This window comes from Ciconia boyciana, chromosome 12 (assembly GCF_034638445.1).
Source record: "Ciconia boyciana chromosome 12, ASM3463844v1, whole genome shotgun sequence".
NCBI classification, from domain to species: Eukaryota; Metazoa; Chordata; class Aves; order Ciconiiformes; family Ciconiidae; genus Ciconia; species Ciconia boyciana.
In genome coordinates this window covers 14,949,682-14,976,726 of record NC_132945.1, presented here as the reverse complement: position 1 = coordinate 14,976,726, position 27,045 = coordinate 14,949,682, and the positions used below count along the sequence as shown (strand labels likewise).

The 27,045-nt window shown below is 39.3% G+C and overlaps 1 protein-coding gene across 6 annotated transcripts in view; it reads right to left on the bottom strand.

Annotated features, from left to right (window-relative positions):
* The window catches only part of AFF2 (ALF transcription elongation factor 2), a 347,838-nt gene that overhangs the window by 240,238 nt on the left and 80,555 nt on the right, over positions 1-27,045 (bottom strand). For all 6 annotated transcript variants that reach the window (XM_072877471.1, XM_072877472.1, XM_072877473.1 and 3 more), the window contains 2 exons: positions 16,444-16,564; positions 8,328-9,218 (listed from right to left, as the gene is read on the bottom strand). In XM_072877471.1, the coding sequence (XP_072733572.1) occupies positions 8,328-9,218; positions 16,444-16,564 (1,012 nt within the window). The remainder of the gene's footprint in view (positions 1-8,327; positions 9,219-16,443; positions 16,565-27,045) is intronic.

Sequence of the window (27,045 nt, the reverse complement as noted above, 5' to 3'; positions counted from 1 at the left end):
CACTTTGAAGGTACGTTATAAATATGATTCATATGGTATTGCTCTAATGGTTTAAAATCTGAGTATGAATTTGCATGTCAATGAACTAAGCATACAAAATACCCAGAGGTATGCATGCGAGTAAGCATCTTACGCATGTAAAAATGCAAGAACACAGAGCAGGAGGAGGCTGCCTTCTGGATCATGGGTTCATTGCTTGCATATCGTATACAGCTTTTAACAAGATGGAGTTTGATGAGCTTAAGAGCAGTTAAGCACTTCTGCTCTTGCAATGCCCACCAGAAAGCCGACCACACCTGAGTACTGTAGTTCCTCTTTCCCCTGTGGCGAGTCCAGTTTCCCTGTCCTCACTTCCACTGTCCATCCTCCGCTTCACGGTCAGGCATGTTCCTACTGAAAGCTGAAGCAAAGGTTCACTGTACGTTCAGACCACACCCACATCCCCTTCATGTCTACCACACCTCTGTTCCATAAGTAACCTTTTCTTCTCATTCTTTCCCTAGGCCTTATTTTACTTGTTGCAATACTCCTTGTAAGTCTTCATTTAGCTTGACAATATATGGTACTATCCCTCCTCCTTTATCTTACGCTAGCTGTATTTCAGTCTCAACTGCTAACATAACATCTGAACAATGGTTTGTGTTTGGTTTCCTATTACCTCTACGACATCTAATCACACATTCTGCACCATTCAGCTGCCCATATTCCTAGCATTTGCAAGTGAGCATTCCAGTTGTTTCTTACTGATCTATGCCTACCAGATAAAGCAAAGTCCAGTTTGCTACTTGACTGCCATTTTCATTAGGATTAGAATTTTCTTCTCCGAGTCTACTCAGAGACTGATTTATGCCCACTAATTTTCTTGTATTTTCTTTATGCCTCTCTTTATATATTTAACAGGCGTGTGTTGGATGTAATGCTTTCATCATATTCACTAAATGAGTGGCCCTGGGAGGAAGTAAATTATAACTACTAGCAAGAGTCCCCACTCTTGTTGAAGAAGCAGAGGCTGTCCTGAGAAGCCGCAGGTTCAGTCCCAGTGACAATTCACAACAGCTGTCATTGTCCATGCAAAAATGTGTGCATACACTCTTGCCTGTACTTTAAAAAACACGTGAGTTCTGTGTTCTCAGACTATTTAAAACCTTGATTCCTGTGCTCTCTACAAAGAAAAGAACAGAAGAATTTGTGGAAAAAATATCTGAAAGCTATGACAGGAAAGAGCAGTGAATATGTAGGTAGGTTCTTTCAAACTAGCCGTATGGTATTTCAAAGGTTTGCATCAGATAAAAAAATATTTAACATAGCTGATGGTAAAGTTTACAAATGGTCATTCATTCTAGCACAGAAGCCCAAACACTGATACCTGAATACCTGCCAATCCTGTTCTCAGTAAGAAGCATGCATGCTGTTCACTCGAGGGCTGATCACAGCCCAGAGTGAAAACAGACATCATAAAAAATTCAAATACCTGAAAATGGCATTTTCTCATCTTTTCTTACATGACCATTCTTTGTTTTACAGTTCACAGAAAATATATTTATTAAAGCAAGTCATGCTGCAGAAAAGTATTAACAAAAAGTGCAAAGGCTCCAACTTGGTTATGCCTGCTGGACTGGCCCTAGAGGAACGCCCTTGTTAGCTGACAACTAAGCAGACTATCAAGATCCAAGAGCATCCTTCCTTATGCATTTGCATGCCAGATGGATGGAAACAAGATGCTGAAAAATTAGTTCTACCAAATCCTGGTCATTATTCCAAAAGTACATTACCAGTCAACATGAAGGTATCACAACACGTAACACTGTTTTAATATGGCTTGTGATGTTTTCCCTAAATTAATGGAAGGAAGCAGAAAAGATGCAGTTTTAGTTATGGAAAAGCAACAATAATAATGCTTTTCCATCAGATATCTGAACGATATTCCTCTAAGGGTGAAGAGTAAATATTATAACCCCCTGTCCTAGGCAGATGCACCAAAGAACTGAGGACCACTCATCAAAATGAGAAATAGGATTGATAAAGATTTCTGCCTTCTGTTTGATTAAAAAACCTCTACAATTGTGCTGCTTTTGGCTGGGATAGAGTTAATTTTCTTCCCAGTAGCTAGTACGGGGCTGTGTTTTGGATTTGTGCTGGAAACAGTGTTGATAACACAGGGATGTTTTCGTTACTGCTGAGCAGGGCTTACACAGGGTCAAGGCCTTTTCTCTTCTCACCCCACCCCACCAGCGAGGAGGCTGGGGGGGCACAAGGAGCTGGGAGGGGACACGGCTGGGACAGCTGACCCCAGCTGACCAAAGGGACATTCCACACCATATGGTGTCATGTTCAGCATATAAAGCTGGAGGAAGAAGAAGGAAGGGGGAGGACGTTTGGAGTGATGGCGTTTGTCTTCCCAAGTCACCGTTAGGCGTGATGGAGCCCTGCTTTCCTGGAGATGGCTGAACACCTGCCTGCCCGTGGGAAGCAGTGAATGAATTCCTTGCTTTGCTTTGCTTGCGTGTGCGGCTTTTGCTTTACCTATTAAACTGTCTTTATGTCAACCCACGAGTTTTCTCACTTTTGCTCTTCCGATTCTCTCCCCCATCCCACTGGGGGGGAGTGAGCGAGCGGCTGGGTGGGGCTTAGTTGCCGGCTGGGGTTAAACTATGACAACAAATTAAACTGGCAGTAATGAGTTTGAGAAGTACCAAAGTGACTGTTCCATAGTCACACACCAAATCTATTAGCAGAGTTATGAATACACCCTACACTCCCCCTGCAGCTGTTAAATGATGCCTCCACATCTTTGCTCAAGCAAAACAAATTCTACTACTGCTCTCCCCAAAGCCTTTGAGGTCATTTTACTTTGTGACATTTCATATGACACCGTTTGAATAACAGTATTTCTTACACTTAACTTGGACCAATAACAAGCTACTTATAAGCAGTTACTTTGGCACTGGGAATTTCAAAAAGGTTAAAAAAAAAAAATCACTTTGAGACACCATGAGACTGACTCTTCACAAATAGAGGTACTCTAATTTCACTGAGATTTTTTTCTTCCTCCCAGCATGAAAAGGTTAAGAGTAGCTTAAAAAACAAAACAAAAAACCCACTAACAAATGCATAATGGGGAAGAAGCTATCTAACCCTTCCTTTCTCAAACCAAATATACATGGTCAGTTCTTTTAACCACACCTATTCAACTGACTTTAATTAAAGTGCCCTGTTCTGCAGTCTGATCTGAAATGCAACGTTCCCATTAGTCACACTGGTTCAAAATCAGGCCCTAAATATGCTTATTTATGTTTGATTTAAAATAAGCAAGCTGTCCTCTTGCTATTCCTGCAAAATAGCTTTGCTAGCAATTGTCCAAGCAATCGGACAGTAGCCTTAGAAAGGCCACAATAAGAGGTCTTCAGTCGAGTGGTGTCATATGGTCTTCATTTAGAAGTATCACAAGAACATTACTTCTCACAGTATTTACAAATGAAAAACATATGGCTGTAACCTGTAATACTGCAAGAAATACTGCTCTTTGGGTTTGTTTTTGGCCTCAGACTTTTGAAATATGAACCAAGCAAAGGGATTTCAGCTTAATGCGTGATTCAGTCCATTCTTCTTCAGAGCTCAAAGTCTGGGGGACTGCTAAAGCTTGCATCTGAAAAAAGTGATTTGCCCACAGCTATGGTAATGTACTATAGTTGGCAACTAGAGTAGCATGTATATCAAAAGGGTGTGGGGGTGGTTAATTAAAGACATCTACTTTCCATTTAATTAAAAAAAAAAAGATATTAAACTGGCTTTGGTTCCTATAAAGAGTTTTATAAGTCTTATATAAGCCTCTTGCATTTACTATTTAGGTTCAATCAATATGGTTATCTACCTGTCAATTTTTCTTGCTCTTTAATGCAGAAAGAGAGCAGCCTTTTTTATAGCTAGCTCAGAAAGTACTAAGCTAATCAATACATGCAGCGATAACAGAATGATTTGAAACACATAACAGAAGCTTATCACTTTGCAGTATACTGAACCTGTCAAAATATTTTCCTAGAAGTAAAGTGAAAATACAAGTTCTCCATTTTTTATTACTTAAGTGGGTGGTGACATAGATGTTGTAGGTCTTTTGGATCTGTTCCTAGCTTTGTGTTTTTGGGAAAATTTTGTATACGAGCATTTGCTACTTTGTAGGAACATGAGGCCAATTTTGCAGTGAGATTTAAAAACTCTGCCTTGAGAATCAAACATGATCTCAATTGCCCTTGATTTCCCACCCCTAAACATTTATTGGAAATCCATGCATTGTTCTGGAGAACTGAGCATAAGATTTTCCAGGAATGCATCTTCTGATGTTCCCACAGACCTTAAAACCTTTTGTTTTACTCAGTACTCTCAGTAATTTGTGTTCGAGCCCAACCTGAAAAGTACAGGCTTTCTTTCAGCTATCTCCTGCCGAGTTAGTCAATTTGAAATAATTTGTAAGCATCTGATTCCTAGAGGTTTAAATATACATACATGTATCAAGATTCTGGATTTTAATGCAGCAGAGAGAGGATCAGTTGTTATTGTGGTCTCTAACCTCTACCCTTTTTTAAGAAATGCATAGGATTTAACTATGCAGTCCTCTTTGAGTGGTAAGTAACAATCACCTGCCATCATACAATTTAAGTAGGTGGAATTCTACATAATACAAAAGCTCTTTGCAATGTCCCGGGCTTGCCACGATTTACCAAATGTTAAATGCAAGCTCAGAATTAATATGTATATGTATGCAAGCATGTATGTAAATACAGACTAAAGAGATGAGAGTTAATAAGAAAGGAACAGAAAATAATGTTTACAGCTTGAGGCTTTCTATCAATTTTTCTATCAGTTTCAGCTCCAGTGCCATTGTTATAAATTCTGTGTCATGATATCTGGTGCATTTCTGCATGTCCCCCTGCAGTCACATGATGGCCTTACGGCCTCCCAGTTCTGAAAGGTCTGGTTCACAATTTCTGAATCTCAGAGGCTGGCAAGCCCGGGTGCTAGTGGTTATACTGGGTTTTGCTCAAGGCACCAAACCATAAATATTTTACCTTCTCCCTTAGAAAACAATACTGATAAGTAAAACGAAGGAGAAAGGTAAAAGAAATCAAAAGGATCACAAAATCATAAAGAAATCCTTACAGGACATAACTAAAAGTCTACAGAGCCTCTGCTGTTCCTATTTCTCTACCAGAAATGCCCATGCATGGTGCACACAGGTCTGAACTATCTCTGTGTGGGAGAGTCAAGGTCTGGAAATCACACAACAGCATCTGTTCAGAGGCAAGGATTAGTCCACGGGTGCGTAAGTGCTGCTAACGCTACATCCTGACTCAGTCTGGTAAGTCTGTGTGAACTTACCATGAATCTCTACAAGCTCAGAAATCACTAAACCACAATCCATTGCACAGTGGAGTCATGCCAGCAGCAAGGCATTAACAATGTTGTCCATGCCAGAGGAGCTGAAAGATGGATGGGCATCTCTGAGGGCAGAATTGGGCCCAGCGAACGAGCAAAGATTCTTAGAGCAACACCTCAAGTGACACAAATTATGTTATAAAATTGATCACTTCCTTACACATGGCAGAATGCTTCCAGGGCACTCAACATCCTATTCCATTAAGCCATGATAAATGAGACCGTATTTCCACATCAGTCTGAACTCATCTTTTAAATCTGCTTGTTCACATATTTGGTTACTTATTCCCCGCCCCCTCCTTAAGATAGTAAAAACTGTCTTTTTCTTTTCCAACGTCGCACGTTTTAATAGATGCCATTATTGCAGGACCATCACCTAGGAATTTTATTTCTTCACCGAATTCCTCATCTTAAGGGCATGCAAAATTTTGAGAGAAACCACTGAAAAACATTTTGTGTGCAATCTCTATGCATACACTCAGCAACTTGAAAAAATGGACTCAAAGATCCAGGAGAGACACAGAACAAATTATGGAGAAATGCCCCAAAAAAGTAACTCTCCTACTGCTAGTTTGAAGAAGATCACCACCACCACCTGGAACAGTGTTAGGATGGAAACCCGTGGAGCAGGAGCAAAATTGTTTCAAGCAGATCACTATGGCTAAAGGTGGCTAGGGAAGGTTCATAAATTGATAAGCACCACCAAAGGATCGTAAGCCTCCACATCAATTGTATAAAGATTACAACAGAGCCACTCGCTGCAGTCATTCTGAAAAGGTTATGGGTTTCACAGGTGTGCACTGTCAGTTCTGATTAAGCTTAAACTAAACCAGTTATCTATAATGTTGGATTGGAAGGAGTTTTATTGCTGAATGCAGGGTAAATCAAATTCAGGATACACATCTGTGGAAAAACACAGAGGGCCAAAGTTCACAGTCCTGACACAGGTGAAAAAAATCCAACCCTCCAAACTCAGGAGGAGATTTGCCTTTAAAAGATCCATCAGTCTGGCTATTGTCATAAGTTCTGTATCGGAAAGGGAAGTTATTTGGTACCTTAACACAGGTTTGGGTTTTCTTTCCCTCTTAAAATTATTGTTCGCTCTTATAACACAGACTGTTTTAAGATTATTATCTGCATTCACTTCCAAAGTGCCTAAAGTTTACCATTCATTTGATCATAAATGAAATTAATTATACACCTATACTCTTCACTACACAGGATATAAACTAAAGCAGCTAGAGCAACAAAATCACAATGTAATTTTTCATCTGTGCGACTAGGAATCTTTCCAAGAACAACAGTTCACATCAGAGGTTCTTAGAGCTACGCAAAAAGACTGTGGGTGAAATCCTGCGCCCAAAAAACATTGCTAACAACTCAATTGATTTCAACAGTGCCAGGATTTCACTCAAAAATTAAAGGAAGAAAAAATGCATTCTTAGTAGTTGATACAAGTTGCAAAAGGTACATTCTGTTTCCAGAAATACTTCGTATTAATGCTGCACTTTAAAGTGCCTCTGTTGACTCATAGTGTTAATAGATGGCAAAAGTGAAAAAATGTATTTGCTTTTGCAACACCATTATTCCCTTTGCATGCAATTATTTACTTGCCAAACAATGCTAGCAACAAATCGCAACAGACTATGAAGCCATCTACATCAGCAGATTTTTAACCTAAGGTAAAAATAAACAGAAACATCTGTAAAGTAATCTTGTACAAAGCTACGTTTATTAACAAATACATTTTCTAATAAAACACCATCTGCAAGCAACCCTCAGCTTCCACTTGATATAAATAGGCCTTTTACTGTTTTCAGATGCAGTTCCCAGAAAATTATTCCAAGCTCTACTGCAAAACACATCAGTCTTTGTTGCTGCCTGGAATGTTAATAAATAACATCAAGTTTTTAAATAGTCAAACAAATTATTGGCTTGAAACAATTATTCCAATAGAAAAAGCTGACCTTTTGCAATAAAGTGGTTTAAGAATGCATCGCTCCTCATTCCTAGCATAAAAATATTACCAGGCAGGGAAATATTTTGGGGAAAACAGAAAGCTATGAAAAACCCATATTGCAATTCTGCTCATACGTACACTATAAACCTACCTTGCAAAGGTTACTGCTTTAGAGAAACTCAGAATAAGAGAAAAAGTACACAGAGTATAAATAGTTCAATTGGTATCCTTATTATACATCTGTGCTTGGAACGGACACAAATATGAACCAACTAAAATGTTCCTCACAGGACCACTGTACTGACCAGCAGTACAAAATTCAGCAGCTTGAACTGTTGGTAGCAGAGATGGGGACTGAATCCCAATATTAAGAGCTCTTCAAAATGCATAAAAGCTTTAATGGGACACATTTTCATAAGCATTACTCAGAACTTAAGCCACATTATATTCCATTAAAAGCAATGGGAATTTAGCAAACTCTGCAAATAAACTCCTTACTGGTAAAACTATTTAGTACTACTGAAATTTGAACACTGCCATTTTTCCTTAGAGTTTAAAACAGCAATCTTTCTATCCAATTAGCTCCTAACTGAAAATACAAGAAGAGTGAAAACTGCAGATGAATGGAGATATTAGAGTTCTCTGTCCAGAATTCTAGCTGGTATAAATGTATTACATCCAACAGAGATCTAGTCTTTTAATATTAATTGGAAACAAGCAATGTTAGTATTCCAAACTGTGCTTTTAAAACTTCATTAAATATTGCTACTGGGACTATCACAACAAACTTTGCCAAAAGTAGTCATGCACATTCTAGAAAAAAAGGAATGTTTTAGACCATAATTCCAGGAAATGGAACTGCATATTTCCAGAAGAAAACATTCAGTGCATGAAATACTCAAGCGGTACAAGAGAGAAGGTATTTTAAACTACTTACTTCAGTAACAGGAGGAATGTTGAGCTTTGGTACTTTGTTCTTCGAACTAGGTGTGTTCACTTTTCCTTCCAGCAGTGTTCCAAAGGACTGATTTCCATAACCACTCTCAATTTCTATCGGAGGTTTCAGTTCAGGTGAGTCATTGGGTACCTGGTCCTGACCGTCCATAGGCCTGACATAGGCTGTAGGCTTCTGCTGGACCATGCTGTTTTTACAGTGAAGTCCTGGTGGGAAATTCTGGGTCGAAAGACCATTGTTCGCAGATAACAAAGATGTGGAAGGAAGTGGAGATCCAGGACCATGACCTACAAACTCAAGCTCTGTGGGTGACTTCGAATGACTGTTTTCTTTGTAAGTATGTTCTCCAGCTGCTGACTTTGAATGAGTATGCCTCCTCGAATGTGAAGATGCTGCAATAGAATTTGCTTCCTCGGTTCCTCCACTTTTGTGCTGCTCACTCTGACAATTATAGAGATCTTCATACCTGCCCTGTGGCTGGTCATGAGAAGAACTATGCTTTGTCCGACTCTGCTGACTACTGGATTGGCTTGGCTGGGCCCCACTAGAGTTGTGACCACCACGTGGCCAGTCTGTCCTCGACTTTCTGCTGCTCTGGTGACTGTGTAGCAAAGTAGAATTAGATGACAATGAAGAAGGTGGAGGCATTGATGTCGATGAGTGGCCACTGATCTGATGAGATGGGATCATCCTGTTTCTTGGTTCTGGGAAAAAGTTCTGTTCATTTTTGTCAATGGGTGTCTGTGGGACAGAATTCTTTGGGATTCCTACAAGGTGGCTCTGGTTAGAATGGTTGGTTAACAGGTCCTTCATCTCATCATAATTTCCCAATGTGTTCTGGACACGGTTTGCAAGGGCATCGCCTTTATTTGTCTAAAATATTAAAAAAAAAAAAAAAAAGGAAAAGGGTGAGTAAATTCCTGATTACGAAGTTACTGCTCAGAATAGTTGTCTTAGAAGATGGCAAATGTTAGCTGTTTAACGGTGTCATGCTGACATTTAATTTAATTTCAATTACATTTTGCATATGTTATGTAAGAAAAACCTATCAATAACTGTGTTCAAAGAATCTCATGAAACAGGCTTGCATGAGTAACACTTGTACACTGCTTCCCATTTTCTTAAATATGCTCTCAGAGAAGTGTTTAAATTGCATCAGTTATGGATGTTAGGAGCAAAATAGGCTAGTTTTATGTCAGAGATGTTGGGCTTGTACTTTTCATATCGTGCAAAACATGAACGTGCAATTACTGGCTACTGAGCATTTGAATTGCAATCACACAGTTTATTTAAGTATGTTATTGCTCTGTCAGCCCCTTGACCCATAGTCCTGCCATAAATAGAAGCTAGGTAGTCTGTAATAAACATATAGCACCAAACTCTTCACTCCAGTGTAACGCCAATTACTTTTCTATAGAGGGTTCGGTTTGACCTGAGGTATCTACCATCTGAATCTAGAAAAGAAAAAGCTTCTACCCACTCAAATGCTACAGTAGCTTCAAATAAAAGATCATTCAAAAATATTTTCTTATAAAACATAAATAGACATGATTGCCACATTCATAAGTGTTGGGATTCTTCCGTTGTCTGCGGGCTGGCTGTATTTGTGATTTGTGCTTTTCTTTGAATTCCAGTAATTATTAAATAAATACTGACTCATCTGTGTTTCACTGCTATTACACTTTTTCTTTTGAAGCATGAAGTGGGGTTTTTTGGTTCTTTTTCCTTTCCCTTTCACTTGTAAAAAGCTGGACAAATAAGCTGGAAGCTATAATTAATACACAGTTAATTTCTCTCTCTTCCTGTTCTAACTCACCCCACAGAGACCCAAAGTACCAGCCTTCTTATTGACCTTTATGTTCCATTGAAACGACCAGCAGAGAACTAAAACATCTTATTCCCCATGCTTATTACTTTACAAGACTCAAAGGATAAAAACAAAGCAAAACTATAGTTCCTGTTCAAGCACATGGTTAACTTCTATGGTCTGGAATTAAATGACGAAGTTGCAGTGTATGTAAGATACTTCAGGATACAGCCAACTATAGTTTTACATATGTTTGGGATTTTTTTTCCACTCCATACAGCAAGTCGTGCCACAGTCCAAAGACACCTTAACACCAGGCCATAAAGATGGGGAAAGGCAGCACTATGAGCTTGTGCTTGGTTAGAGTGTGTCGCACTTCATTCCTTGACGAGGGATCCTACCATGCCACTGATCCCATTTTCCTCAAGTATTAAGCAGAAGTTTGAGTGATGAAAAAAATCCATGCATGGATTTCTTCTGAAATATCTGCTTATATTACCCACTGCTGAACTCGTCAGGAGATGAGAAGAATATTGCAGAAAAATATTTTTTTTTCCTTAGTACTGCACATGCCATAAAGAATGCTGAAAAAGAAGATAATAAATGCAAATTTCCTTTTGCTCATTCTCAGGGACTGTAACATATATTACCACTGCACTGAGGCAGTGATTTAAAAATTAACTGTTCTATGTTGTTCTCATCTATATACATTTTGCCAGTGCTCCTAACTGACACAGTTAATAATCCCAGTTGTGGAGAACCACGAATCACTTTTATTCACTAAATCCCTAGGTTGGTCATTTTAGTGGCAAAAATTATATTCTAGCTAAGCCAAGAATAAGCTCTTTGTATATGAGCAGTCTCCTTCAACTGAGTTGCACAATGAGCTGTTTGGGCAGCAGCCAAAACCAGGCGCTCTCTTCAACCCCCAGATTTAAAACAAGGAGATTCCATTGTGCTTAAGGGCCCAGCAGGAATTATGATGCAAAGTCTAAACACTTACATACTTGTTCTGTTTCCTCCTTCCCCAAACACTTTAACTCCTTATGGGATAGCACATGGGAAACAACCAAGTATCGAAAAAAGCCGACCACCAACCTTTACCTCTGGTTCAGCTACACTTCCAGGGTGCATTTAGCGTACTTTCCACAAAGCAAAAAATTAAAAAAAAAAAAAAGTACTGACAACATATCATCACTGTAACACTTCAACATCACAGCACATTAAACAGCTCTTGTCTAGATCTTCAGAGAGGGAATCAATATTTTAATTTGAATGTAGAGCTTTTCAATCATTTCTGTGTTGGAGGTATCTGATTCTCTCAATTTACTTTCTTTTATGTGTCACAATGCTAAATATGATTTTTTTTAATACTAACTCTGTTTTATGCAGAATGTTCACATCCTGGGGATAAAAGACACTGTATAAATGTTAGGTATTATTATTTGTAGTCATTTATTGGGAGCATTAATAAAAAATATATTTCCTGAAAAGCATGGAGATTAAATTAATTTAGACATCCTTAGCATATTTTAAGTGCACTAAAGCTCATATCCAATAGTTATGGAAGTCAATGGAAGGTTTATTACTTTCTTCAATGGCCTTTGGACCAGGCTGCGAAGCAAAAACAAATAGTGAATGTGAGTGGTAATCTGGCTTATGCTTAAATAAAACTAGAGCACACACAACTAAGACCAGACTTGTGCATCACAACCTGAATGAGCTCAGGTGTGTAGTGCAGCATATGACTTGCATTTAAGACATAAAGCATAACATTAAACTTTTTATTTTATTTCCTCAACAAATTCAGGGCTCGTGAGAAGCAGAGGATTCTTGACAAGCCTGGATGCCAGCAAGACAGAGACAAAATCCAGTCATAATTTCTGGTTGCTCTTTGTTACTTCCAGACTGGGGACAATTTCTACCTTCACATTCTGGATAATTGGCTGATTTCTTAAAGGAAACCTCTGTACATCTTATTTTCTGAACAGCACGTTGAATGACAATTTTGCCACTATCAAGGAAATGCAGCATTTTCTGAGTATTCCAAGGCATAAATTATACGTCTGGTTTGTGACTCATGGCTAGTAGCGTTCCCCCTCATTCTAGGCTCTTGTTAATTTAGGAAATGTACACCTTCCTACATTTGCTTCTATTGCTTTCAAAAAAGATCTGTAATAGAATCCTATTGGAAGACGAATTTGCTAGCTAGCTATTGCATTATAGTTTTACAAAGAAAAGAACTAATGCACTCAAACTTACAGGCCCAATTTACAAGGGTTTTGTGAAAATCTGTATGAAACTTGAGGTTTCATAATTCATTCACTTTCTCATGCCTCATATTTAAACTAACCTCCATGGATTAGAAGCTGAGATCTTTTTTTATGCTAAGCTTGAATAGCGTGGAGGGGCTTTACCTGAAAAAGATAAATGGTTTAACATTCCCCAAAAGCTCCCCAATGGAAATGCTGCCCATTGGGTTCTCTTTCTCAAGCTGAACTCTTCTGAGGCAATTCCTTTGAAAGGTAACAAAAATACTCCTACTGTTTTCTCTAAAATACTCATCTCTGAAACTCTTTACTAATTCAAAACATTAAAAGGTATCAACAATTCAGTAGTAACATTGCAGCTTCTCTCCGGAAAACTCTGACACTGCTTTTTCAAATATCTGTTGTCATACCGCTGTAGGCTCTTCTCTGATCACTTCTGCAAAATCAAGCATTAGCAGGTTGCACCACAGTTTGAAGGCAAGACCTGCAACCCACATGCTCGGTAACTTGCATTAAAGGGCAACACAATCCTCGCTGCCCAACCTTCCCAAAATAATGCTGGATGTCATCACATCGTCAAAGGTGTTGTTTCTCCACATGAGACAGCAGAGCTTCAAAAGAACACTTTTATCTTTTAATAAGTGTGTACAAATGTATTTTATACACCCACAGAAATAAATATCTCTTTTCATGTATGTGTACACATACACATACTACAAAGAATCAATGTAGAAACATGCACTTGTCCAAGACTATAGTGATCACCTACATTTTATTTGACAGAGAGATAGAAAGAAACATGCTCTGACAGCATGAACAAAGAGATGATAGATGGAGGCAGATACTCCACACATCTTGTGATACACAATGGCAGTAAGCTCCATAAGAAAACGTAGCTTCCTTTCTTTGACCGAGTTTTAATATCCCCAATTTTAGAGTGGTCTTAAAACAGCTGCCAGTTGTTCAGTCTTTAAAACATCAAAACAGCAGTGGTGGTATTCCCTACCCCAACAGTCCCTTCCCTGGGTTACTGCTGAAGCAAATGAGGAAGGAATGATAAGCAAGTAAGGGCATTAGGTATGGGAATAAAAGAAAGGAAAAGAGATGTTTTCTGTTTCCTGAGACCTGATATTCCCAACCTTCCCTTTGTCACTGTAGTCTCCATCTTACCTCCCACACCCAGATCTTTCAGAAACATACCAGCCATCCCTTGAGCTGATGCTCGTTAGTAGAGCTAGCCCAGCTGAGGACGTGGACCTTGTGCTCATCACAGGCCACAACAGTTGACTTTGCTGGGCAATGTTTTATCTCATTCTGCTCCCAGTGAGAGCAACCAGAAGAGACAAGATGGGTGCAGCTTGTTGTGTGCACCAGGCCTTGAATCTCATCCACACAGAAACATCTGTTCATCTCAAAATGGCAAGGAATTCAAACTGAATGTGCAGCACATTTGTTTTCACCTCATGGCCTCTTCATTTTATTTTAGAATAAACATGAACAAACCCCTGAATTTAGTTTTGCACTTGCTTAACAATACAAGTCACTACATATCCACTAAGAGTTAGATCCAGCTTTCATTAATTCCTAGGAAACTGTACTGTGGCTGGTTCTTAGCAATGCAGAACTTACAATGGAAATACCAGTCTATCACTTTGTTCTTTTTCTTTTTCCCTATAGTGTAAAATGTAGGCAAGACCTAGCTTTCCTATTCAGACTTAGTTCTCTTTGTTTTGCAAATTTAAGACAGTTGCAACTATTTTTGCATGCAATTTCCTCTTAATTTATGTCTTTTGCAATTTATAATTACAATGCTTTTTTAGGATAGTAATACATTACGTTTTGCTCACTCCCACAGATCTGACAAACTTCTCTGCCAAGCAGATGAAAAGCAATTAAAAAAAAAAAAATTTTGCTCAGGATAATCACCAGGATAATTTTTGCTTTTTAGTTGTTTGGTTTTTGACAACACATATGCTTGGTGCAAATACATGCACACTAAACAGATGTAAAGTCAGATATTATCATTCTTATGGTACAATAGATATGGGGGGGAGGGGGTGTTTTTAGTTCCTGACAGAAAATTTTGCAATGATTTGCTTATTGGTCTACCTACTGAAATCCAAATGACCACTTACATTAAAAAAACGTTTGCACGACCTGCAGGAAGTCTCAACAAAATCAGTTCATAGGAAGTTATTATTCCCATAAATAAAGGTGCTAAAATGTGGTCTAATGCAGAAATATTGCATTGATTAAATTTTTATAAAAACAAAACAAAAAGACCCCACAAACAAACTGTCCTAGTGCATAGTCCTTATTTGGCTGAATAAGTCTGTCACAGATGAGTGGAATGCACCTCACTCAGAAGACAGAAGCAGCAATATGTTTTATTGAAATAAAATAATAATTTGACAAGGTCCAATAAGTTTAATGGCAAGGTTCACCTTATTAATTACTGCATGGAAGAAACATACAAAGGAAAATTGAGTTAGAATCAAGTTGAAATGATTCACACAGAGACTGGAGACGCAAAGAATAAGGAGGACCCTCCCATTGAGTCATGAGGTTCAGAGTGGATCCCCTTGCTTTCTAAACTCCTTTTGGAGCCTAGGTGCGGCTAGGTCCAATCTTAGTCTCAGACTTGGTCAGTGGTTTATGTCTAATGGAATTATCCATACAATATTTACAATAATATTGTGTAGCTACATGGATTAGTAATGTTTCATAGTATTAATTCAGCATGCTATCAGTCACTTACCGAGGATCTGTCGCGGGTAAGGGATCTCTCTGCCTTGGGTAAGGAAGGATCTCTCAGTCTCAGGTAAGGAATCTCTACCTTGAGAGGTGTCCCTGCTCAAGGGGAGAGTCACCTGGCATGCAGGCCAGCTGCAATTCAGGGAGAGCTCAAATTGGGCCCATCCTGATAGTAATATTTATAGGGTGAAGTAGTCGGCTGCTAGTCAATACTTACAGACCAGATAGGTGTCTTTGTTTTAGCCATGGTATCTTGTTCTGTACTTTGGTTATCTTGCACTTTTGGGTTTCGAAACCACCTTTCGAAATATTTTTCAAGACACCTTCACTCCCTTGTATGTGAGCCAGGGGCTTTCCAGCTCGCAAGTTCACCCCAAGGACCTGAGGCCTGTTGCTCCTTAGTCAGCCTGAACCAAAGTACAGCTAGGAGTCAAGTGTATCCATCACACTCTCCCCATCTACAATTATTAGACACCATTTCATAATAATGCCAGTCTTTCCTCCTCCTTTTCAGGTGATTTGCAAAGAGCCCTCATCCTCCCTACAGCTGCTAACAATGTAAAATGGAAAGATGAAGTGGTGGCCTTTCAATGGATGTCACTGATTGGGCGGAGAAAAAGATATGGAAATTTACATTCTGATGAATTCTTCAGGGAATGTCTTACTGAAAATCAAAGCAGCAGAAATCATAAAGGGGGACATCCCTTGGTGATGAAAATCTCAGGCAGCAAAGCTCCTTCGAGAGAATAAGACTTGTCATAAGTCCCTTTCATACACTTGTTATGCTCCCCAAAGATTCGGACAGTCTCCCAAAAGACTTCTTTGGATGGTTATGATTGCACAAGAAAGCTTATGGATTCATTATCTATAGAGAGAACATGGGTTTTAACAACTCAGGTATATTTTCTTCTTAAAAATAAAAGGACTAAGTGCTAGCTTTGTAGGTACAAACCCACTTGTAGAGATATCAGCTGCGCATACTTCTATTGCAGGACTTTGCTGTGTGTTTAGAGGAAGAAATCTTGAACTGGACGGTAAACAAAACTCCCGATTCTGTCAATGCTAGCATGCAATGCTGGGCAGAGCATTCAGTTTGCTCTGCTGCCATATGCTGGTTTGGATAATCAGTGTATTCAAGAGTATAAGTACCAAGGCAGATGCGACATGCTTATTCCTTACAGGTGATGAAAAGCTTTATTTGTATTTGTAAAATGCATTCAGATAAAAGTCATTCTGAAAATGTAAAGCATAACATTATGCAATTTACCTTGTAGGGTTCCCCAAAGAGGTTAAAACCTGAAGCAAATAGATCTTCATCTTGCTGGACTTCCTGGTTTCTTCTCTCCCATTCTTTCCGCTTAAGTGCACTCCGGTCTTGCTCATAGTGACTGAAAAAGAGAAAGACAAAAAAAGACCACACATTATTTTCCCCGTAATTTAGTTACATGTTCTTTACTATCAGTAAGAACAGCAAAACATCAGAAAGAATGCAACTCCTGAGGACAATTCTGAAAGAAAGAAGCAGCCACTGAATAATTTTCCCAAATGTAAATTTGGAATCAGAATACTATATGAAATTGGGCAATAGGACAGTCAGTACACTTCTAAAATGAAAATAGACAAAAATGTTCTTTTCAAATTAACAGACCATTATGCAGAAGAATGAAATACATTTTGATGCATTTGTATGAACAGCCTGTAAAATACATGTGCACGCACACAAACACACACACATGCCCACAAAGGATACATCTGTGCAGAGAAAGCAAACGTGAACTCAAAGAAGCACAGCAACATCTTCAAATCCATTTAACTGTGTAACACTTGTCTCCATCCATCCCAATGCTCCAGTTCAGCCTCATGTCATTTAGACCACCTAATTCTGTCCCACGTACTTGTTAGAATTTATGTATGGCTTCATTGTGGATGTCAAGGGTGTTTTTAAAAGTGTTTTTGTAGCAGGCTCCCAGAAGAGACTTTAGATTCCAGTGTCAGATAATTCTACACACAAACAAACAAACAGAAAAGGATCTAGCGCCTCAGTGTAGCAATGGCGAGTGACACTTATCGGTATGTCAGCTTACTTTGTGCACCTGCCAGACCTAGATGACAAGCCGAGAGAGCACATTCACTTCTCCCCTGAACAGCACTGAAGTACTTTGGTCTCTTGGCTTTGCAAACTACCGCCTGCTCCTCTGAGGGAAAAGATATAATTAAAACCCTGAAGGAGGGGGAAAAGTAGGAAAGGAAAAAGGAAAGGAAAAGATGCGTGCTTCAACTTGCACTGACAACCTCTCATGTGACAAGCATTAAGGGACACTTCTGTGCTTTCAACCCATATTTGATTTGTTATGAGGCTTTTGGCTCTGCTTTGTGTCAGTTAATTAGCTACCAAATTCCAGATGACAATTTGTATAGCAGATTCAGTATACGCACTGATGTTATCTGTTGTAAGCAGTATTTCCCTGACAGATTCTGGACACGTATGTACACATCCATGCACACCCTCTATGTACAAATGCATTCATACAAACATACATATTACATGTGTGACAAAGAGCAGTTAATTATCCTATCTCTGGCAAGAATGAATTAAATCTCCATAGAGCTCCACTGCACTTGGAAGATAACCAAATATCTACAACTTTTGCCTTTTTAGCTCAGCATGATGTTGTATTGAAAGCTTCACACCGAGAGATATAATGAGGAATGAACTGCACAGTGATGAGGCTTTAACAGTGTATAAAGTCACTGATTTCTGAGTGAAACCACAATTACTAATTTGAAGCACTAGCTAATTAAAACCACAGCTATGTATTTAGCCTCTTGTTATACCTACTGCAGTTTATAATTATGAGGACCTCTTTATCTACTCAATTAAAGTTCTTACGATTCAGGCAGGTTGTGTTTGAACCTGCAAGCCCTGCAGAGAGCACAGGAAAGCATATGTCTGTTGCCTGATGACTCCATGTATCCTTACACTCATATTCTTGTTTTTGTACAGGGAAGGAAAGAAAAAAAAGAAAGACTAATGCCACAATGAGATCCCTAAATAAAAAATATGAATTAATAATTGGTTTAAGCAATTCAGGATCACTCAGGCTTGGATTGAATAAGGCTTGAGTATGGCTTGTAAACAGAATGCAAAGCCACCTACATAGGCTGAGCTGAAGGATTTCCATCCACATTTTCCTTTTACAAGTTAGAAGGTTGAAAAGATGCCACATTTTATTTATTTATTTATAACACCTCCTGATGTAGTGGCGTCACTGGCACCAACATCAAGCTCCAGAACACTGTTATAACCATTTTTGGTATTTTTGCAGAAGCTATAGTACTATTTGCTGGTTTCCTGAGGGAGACGAAAGGGAAACTGTTGTAAGCAACAATCACTTTACTATACTATACGTGATCATATTGCTGACGCAATACTGCAAACTACAAGCGACCTGTTCACTAAACGTTGAAGGGGGGCATGAGTCTCCCTTCCTTCCATGTCCTAAATCAAGATTAAAACCCACAGGTATGGGAATGAGTGAGTACAAACTGTTTCCCAAATTGGTACACGAAGATGAGGACAAGGTTGACTCCAACTCTCCCCACAACCCTGGAGTAGGGGGCTGGTTTAGCCCAGGAATAATCCAGCCAGGGAGCAGTAGGAACACACTGTATTCACCCCCTCATGGGAGATCTTTCCAGGGATTTCTTTGGCAGTTTGATCCTCAGATTGTGTGGCTCTTGCAGCAAGATCAGATTATTATGAAGTTATGAGCCCAGACTCGATGCCAGCAGAGTGGATCTAGCGTAAGCAGGATTTTATATCCCGCATAAGTAATCTTTGCTTATGGGAGCAGTCCTATCCCAGGCACTGCCAGCATTCACTTCAGAAAGAATTATTCATGAAAGTTAGAGCTGCATTTTACAGCTTCCCAATGGCAACCTTGGCCTGGAGTTTCAGGGTGAAATCCTGGGCCCATTCAAATCAAACTGAATCTGGCCACTCAACACACAGATCACAGAATCACAGATTACAGCACAGAACAGATCTCACACTTCATGTGAGGTTCCAGCACTTTGTTATCTAAAAGCTGGCTCTGGTCTCCAGCATTCAAAGTATTTAGGGAACCATGCCATATCCTATCTGAGAAAAAGCAGCAAAGGCTCTAAGACTATTTAGATACGTTTTGTGACACATTACAAAACCACAAATTCAAAAATGATGAAAAAAGCAGGAATTCAAAATGGCATAATCACTTTAAAAGACATTAACTTACGCTAAGACAGTATTTACAATGTTAACAGCAAGAGGTTGAAAAAAGCCAGTATTTTCCAACACAACATACTGGAGTATTTCTCTTAGTGCATGTGTTTATGAAAGATACCTATTCCATGCACCCAAGAGGTGAGCACAAAGGCGCATCTCAGGCCCTGGATCCCAACGATGTTTACAGACTACCAAACTGTAAGCATCCTTTTTACAACACAAGCAAAGCCCTAAGTGAATTGCATCAATTCACTACCTTTGCATCAATCTAAATCTCTCTCTCATATAGTCTCTTGTGAGAAAAAAAAAAAAACAAACAAAACCCCCAAAAATTAAAGGCTCATTTTGAACTTTCCACTCACACAGTCACATCCCAGCCTTAAGTGTACAAAGTATCTGTTCAAAAGGAAGTGGTTGCTCATCCTGACAGGTCAATTACTTGGCTTATTTCTCTGCAAATGTACTTTTGCTATGGGAATGGCTGACAGGGCACTGACTGTGGCTATGGAAAGTCAAATATTATAAGATCATACACATATTAGCATAACAACTTATTTGGGTTCCTTTGTAATCCAAAGAGGGATGCTTCTTAGATCTTAAGGCTGCAGTGCACTGAGAACCTAATGGGATGCTCTCCAGAAACTCAGTGTGGCCACAATGCAATCTCTGGGACTTATGTTTAATATTTAGCTTAACTAATGTTCTGTGAAATACAGATATGTGATTAGTGGTGAGGGTGTCAGTGAAAACTATAGTCAGATACCATGAGGAACACCAGAGTTCAGTCTGTCTCATTAGTATGAGAAATACCTCATGACTCCTCTAAAGCCAGGAGAGTAGGAAATCACAAATACAGACTTTTGAATCATAGAATCATTTAGGTTGGAAAAGACCTTTAAGATCATTGAGTCCAACCGTTAACCTAGCACTGCCAAGTCCACCACTAAACCATGTCCCTAAGCACCTCATCCAAACGTCTTTTAAATACCTCCAGGGATGGTGACTCCACCACTTCCCTGGGCAGCCTGTTCCAATGCTTGATAACCCTTTCGGTGAAGAAATTTTTCATAATATCCAATCTAAACCTCCCCTGGTGCAACTTGAGGCCATTTCCTTTTGTCCTATCACTTGTTACTTGGGAGAAGAGACGGACACACACCTCGCTACAACCTCCTTTCAGGTAGTTGTAGAGAGCGATAAGGTCTCCCCTCAGCCTCCTTTTCTCCAGGCTAAACAACCCCAGTTCCCTCAGCTGTTCCTCATAAGACTTGTGCTCTAGACCGTTCCCCAGCTTCCTTGCCCTTCTCTGGACATGCTCCAGCACCTCAATGTCTCTCTTGTAGTGAGGGGCCCAAAACTGAACACAGTGTTCGAGGTGTGGCCTCACCAGTGCTGAGTACAGGGGCACGATCACTTCCCTAGTCCTGCTGGCCACACTATTCCTGATACAAGCCAGGATGTTATTGGCCTTCTTGGCCACCTGGGCACACTGCTGGCTCATATTCAGGCGGCTGTCAACCAACACCCCCAGGTCCTTTTCCACCAGACAGCTTTCCAGCCACTCTTCCCCAAGCCTGTAGCATTGCATGGGGTTGTTGTGGCCCAAGTGCAGGACCCAGCACTGAGCCGTGTTGAACCTCATACAATTGGCCTCGGCTCATTGATCCAGCCTGTCCAGGTCCCTCTGTAGAGTCTTCCTACCCTCAAGCAGATCAACACTCCCACACAACTTGGTGTCGTCCACAAACTTACTGAGGGTAAACTTACCGCACTTGATCCCCTCGTCCCGATCATTGATAAAGATATTAAACAGAACTGGCCCCAATATTGAGCCCTGGGGAACACCACTTGTGACTGGCCGCCAACTGGAGTAAACTCCATTCACCACCACTCTTTGGGCTCGGCCATCCAGCCAGTTCTTTACCCAGCGAAGAGTACACCCGTCCAAGCCACGAGCAGCCAGTTTCTCCAGCAGAATATTGTGAGAAAGTGTCAAAGGCCTTACTAAAGTCTAGGTAGACAATATCCACAGCCTTTCCCTCATCCACTAAGTGGGTCACCTTGTCATAGAAGGAGATCAGGTTGGTCAAGCAGGACCTGCCTTTCATAAACCCATGCTGACTGGGCCTGATCACCTGGTTGTCCTGTATGCGCCGTGTGATGGCACTCAAGATGATTTGCTCCATAACCTTCCCCAGCACAGAGGTCAGACTGACAGGCCTGTAGTTCCCCGGATCCTCTTTCCAGACCTTCTTGTAGATGGGCATCGCATTTGCTAACCTCCAGTCAACTGGGACCTCCCCGGTTAGCCAGGACTGATGACAAAGGATTGAAAGCAGCTTGGTGAGCATTTCCGCCAGCTCGCTCAGTACCCTTGGGTGGATCCCATCCAGCCCTATAGACTTGTACGTGTCTCAGTGGTGTAGCAGGTCGCTAACCATTTCCCCTTGGATTATGGGGGCTTCATTCTACTCCCCGCCCCTGTCTTCCAGCTCAAGGGGCTGGGTACCCAGAGAACAACTGGTCTTACTATTAAAGAAAGATGTTTTGCAAACATTTTAAAAAAAGAGATTTAGAAGAGAACAGCTGCAGGCCATGATACTCACTGTATCCAAGAGGGCCAGTTCCCTAGAAACAGCTATTACATGACAACGTAGTTTAAATACATGAGCTTTATTGTTTTGTTACCACTTATGAGATTAATAATTGAATTTGAATGGGGAAATCTGTACATAAATCTGAGAAGATCAAGAATGGTGAGCAGTAAGAATGCTACAAGAGCACATGAGACCACTGATCTACAAATTACCAGCGTGCTGGATATGGCAGAAAGAACAGTAACCATAATGCATTAACCAATGCATTTCAAAATAACAGCATTTGATACTTAATCCTTTAAAATCAGATCGGCATACATCCATTTGTCATTCTTCTTAGCTACGGACACCCTAAGGGACAGCGGTGAGCTGAGGCACCGTGACAGGCCAGGTGCTCAGCCTGTATGAATCTGCAGAGTGTCAGCAAGGCCCATGGAGCTGCACCCTTCACACCCACTGTGGCCCACGATGGCTGCAGGGACAATCTGGATCAAGCAGAGCATGGAGAAGGGGAGAAGGTGGCTGAGGCAGGAGGAGGTTATATCAAGGCAAAAGATAACAGGCATGCAAGTCGGTTTTGGACTGGAAGCTAAAAATGCGGATCTAGTGGTAAGAGATGGAAGTCATATATGCACTGTCTACAAAAAGGAGAACTAGAAGAAGTATAAAATTTGGGGCATTGGAAAGGACAGTGCAATCATCTGTGGTGAAAGTGAGAGGATGTGGTGCAAAAGATCCGGAGGGAAAAGAAAAAACCTTTTAGAACAGACTGAAACAAGAGCAAGAGGTTAGAGGGAAGAGTTAAAGGAAAGCTGAAGAAATAAGCCCAACAGCTAAAGGCTGAGACCTAGCATTTGGGGTTTATCTTCAAAGATGTGCTAACTAAAGCTACAGAAGTAGTCTCCCAAAGCGCAGAAGACTAGGCAAGGCAGACAAGAGCCTTAAAGACAGGAGAAGGAGTAGAAGGAAAGTCAGACCAGACAAGTTTGAAGGAGCAGTCACTGTGATATGAAGAAAAAGTAGAAGAGAAAAAAATGATCAAACACCTAATGTTGCAGAGGAATCATGAATGAGAACAGAACACTGCTCTGTTGATTCAGTCAAAACAACAAAAGCCCAAAAGGGAAAGAATCAATAAAAAAGCTGGAGCAGAGAGGCTTTATAGTAGTGACAGACTACATTCACTAGGATAAATGAACAACATTCAAGAAAAACAGCATTCTTCCACAAGTTAGGGAAGAAATAGTTGTTGTTCTTGTTAACATGTCTGAATTCACAAAAAATGCACACCATGATCAAATCAAATATTCCCCTGTACTAGTTCCACCCCCCCCTTACAATATCAGATATGCCTAAATGATGAAAGAAGTTCTCAAACTGAAATGTTTTTCATTTGTGGAAACAAGAAATAAACACAAGCTTCTAAACTAAGACACGGTGGATATAAAATTATATAAATTTGAGAACTGAAAGTCCTTTCCCAAGGTTATTTCTTCATAGTTCTGACTTTGGAACAGAATCGTTGCTCTGCCACGAGCACTCAGGAAGTTGGTGAAGTAAATTCAGAAACTGGGCTTCCTCGAAAACTAACTCATATGCCTGCACAAGGTATTACGCATCCCAAATAAAAAACACTCATGAACATATTTGACTTACATGAGAAATCCAACTCAGGTCAATGAAAATATTCCCATTATTAAAATACATGCTTGCTTTTCCACAGCAGGGCAATTCTTTTCCAGTGTGAGTAAAAATGTAAAGCAAGAAGCATTTCACCTGATAATCAAACTAGGTAAAGACTATTTCTAGCAAATACATTACAATGAGAATTCAACTCTACATAACTCCAGATTTATCTCACAACAACTCCATTGATTTCACGTAAAAGCAGAGTACCACAATATTGTACAAGGGAAGGAGAACAGGCTTCCTTGGTACATTCACATTCTCCCAGTATACATTCTGGTATTTCAATACATTTATTCCAAATGAAAAAAAGAAAAAGCAGCCTCAGGTCTTAACTTTCATTGCAGGTCTTAAAATGTATTCAGTAAATGAGGGGAATTTCAAAACCTGATCTTTAAGCAGAAATATGGCCAACTTAACTTATCTTCCCTGCTCATCTGAAGTCCTTGTTTCACTTAATGATAAACATCATAAGCAATACCACACTTAAAATAGCAAAATTCCTTTTCCTTTGTTTATCACCACTGAACTTGCATCTTTGTCCTGGTAATTTTACTACTTGACAGAGACCAATCAAGCCATGATAGAATAGCTTTACAACTTCTCACTATCTTTCATATTGAACACTTACTTTAATGTTGTGCTCTTCTTCATAGCATGAATAGTTACTGAAAGTATCTAGCATATCTATCACTGCACTTCAAGATAAATGATTTATTTTAAAATATAGAATATTCTGTCTTTGATGTTCAACAGTTCTGTAGAGAAACACTTGAGATGGCCACTGGTCATCTATCCACATGAGCTAAATCTCTTAACAATTTGCATTAAAAACAATGTCATTCCTGTAGCACATATGATAGAGAATATAGAAGATTTAAGCCCCCAAACAAAATAGCACCCAAGAGAGCCCTGGGCAATTCATGGAAATTTAAGCTAGGAGGCCAAGGGTTTGGCTTATCTTTGTCATATTCTTCATTCTTTTTAGTTATCCCACACACACACACACCTAGAAAATGTTATTTTCACTCAATTTTCTCCTCTTTTTGGTATTATGCAGCCCCAAACCTTTCCTTAATGTGAATTTGGAAGGAACGATTCTGGGGGAATGGATGACAGAGATAAGCTCCTGAATAGTAAGTGTATAAAGAATAGATGAGGTTTCAAAGGGGAGCATTTATTGTTTCCTGTATCATAGCACATTGTCTTTCGATATGATTAGTTATCAGTCTGAGTTATCAAAAACTGGGATGAAATAAAGCGCTTACGCAGTTATGCTTCATTGATGTCAGCTAGGGGAGCATGAAAATCTCCATGAAGTTGGGTAATTGATGTGTAAATCAGAGCTCAATCACTCTAATAGAAATGGTCCCACTGAAAGTATGGTTGTTGAACAGTATTGCAGAGGGGTGGGAAAGAAAGAAACAGAATCAAGACAAGACTTATTTATTAAAAATTAGAGTAACTGGCAATTTACACCATTTTCTCTTCAAGAGAGAAGTGCTGTCAGACATATTTAAATGCAAGCTGCAGACCACTATATTTGGATATCCTTATTCAGCAATAATTAACTGTTTCTGTTTTATTAAAATGCTCAGGGACACTGTTATGGATATTTAAAAAGCAAATTAAATGAACATGTTCATCCTTTGAAAGGCAACATGTGTAAATGACATCAGCGATTGTAATTTGGTTAACAATGTGTGTTCAAGGTATGTTTTGGAGTCCTGTTACAGTCTTCTTGTCAGTTCAAATTTGTAGTATGAGAAACAAAAGCAAAACTGAAGAAAAAGAGGGGGGGGAAAGAAAACTAAAGAGAAAAATGGTTATAAGATAACCACAGCTCCGAAAGGACAGTAAAAGACAAATAGTCATTAGAACATCATTCACATAAAATAGCTTTCCAACATGCAATATTTCTAAGAGTAAACACCTGATAAGTAAATAAAAGAGCTAGTTAAGATAACACTATGGGCTTGTTTTTGTTGTCTTTTTTTTTTCATTTAATAAATGAATGCACATTAAGGCATTGATATCAACTTCCCAGAAACACCTGGAATCCAGTATTCTAGTTATGACTTACACTAAACCACTGATAAACTCTAACAAACTTACATAAATGGGAAACTTATGAGCATTTTTGGCATCAAACAAATTACATTCAGGACAGGAGCTGGATTAGGAAGCTCTGTTAAATGGGTAATGTGCTGTGACTGTAAGGGGACTCTGATTAGTACAAGGGGGTTGAATAGGGAAAGAGGTTCAACCTAAATTCCGAATTTCATTGCCATTATGAGTTAATAGAATATGAAAGTTTCTTTTCTTTTTTTAATTTATTTTTAATTCTGTTGATCTCTCCTGGAATTTGAAGTTTCTTCAAAATTCACTGATGGCAATGAAGCCATTAAGTCTTTGCCAAAGTATATAAACTATAATTCAAACATATTTCACAGCATATCTCCTAACAGCTTCCTAGCTGCCATCATACTTCACACGCCCATCAGCACCAGCATTCTACATATTAATGTGTTACAGATGAATATAGTTGTGTTCAGTTGCATGCTGTGCATTATTCTTTATACACATCAACAGCAAACATGTCATAGTACTGCTACAAAGTGTATATTTGTACATATATTACTCCCAAGGCATAACCCTAATTTGATGCAATTAAAGATCTTCTGACGACGGTCGTTACAGTCTGGTTTTCCTTCATCTGGATACCTCGAATTATTAAAAATTTCTTGAAAATGTCCAAGTTTCTTTTTGTACATGCACCATTTTTGAAGATTAAAATGTATTTTAATATATGTAAACACAAAATCTTTAGTTTATTATCATTTAATGTGTACAGATTGCATTCTCACATCTGAGCTGGAAAACATGTTGGAACTCTACTTTTTGTCTTTACCCTTTTTCATATTTACAAGTAAAATTGTTCTTTAATATTACTACTCAGAACTCTTGTAGGCACCTGTAGGATGCTTCCTTGAAAACAGAATCCCCACATTTTGCAAGTATTTTCTTGAAGTATCAGCAATGATATGCAATAGACAGCTAACAGAAATAAATCTAGCCTTTTAAAAAAAGTTACAAAACAATCATTGATTAACACATCCTTTTGGAGACAGATGAATCAGCAGACTCAACTGCTTGAGTATTTTATCACAGAAATACTTCCGTGCTACTCCTACAGCTCTAATAAATGCAGTCATTTACTAACAGGCACCTCTACTCCCTTGAGCATTTTCACATGCTGTGCAGCTCTTTAACCACATGTTCTTAAACTTAACATGTGCTGAAGAATACCACCACAGGAAAA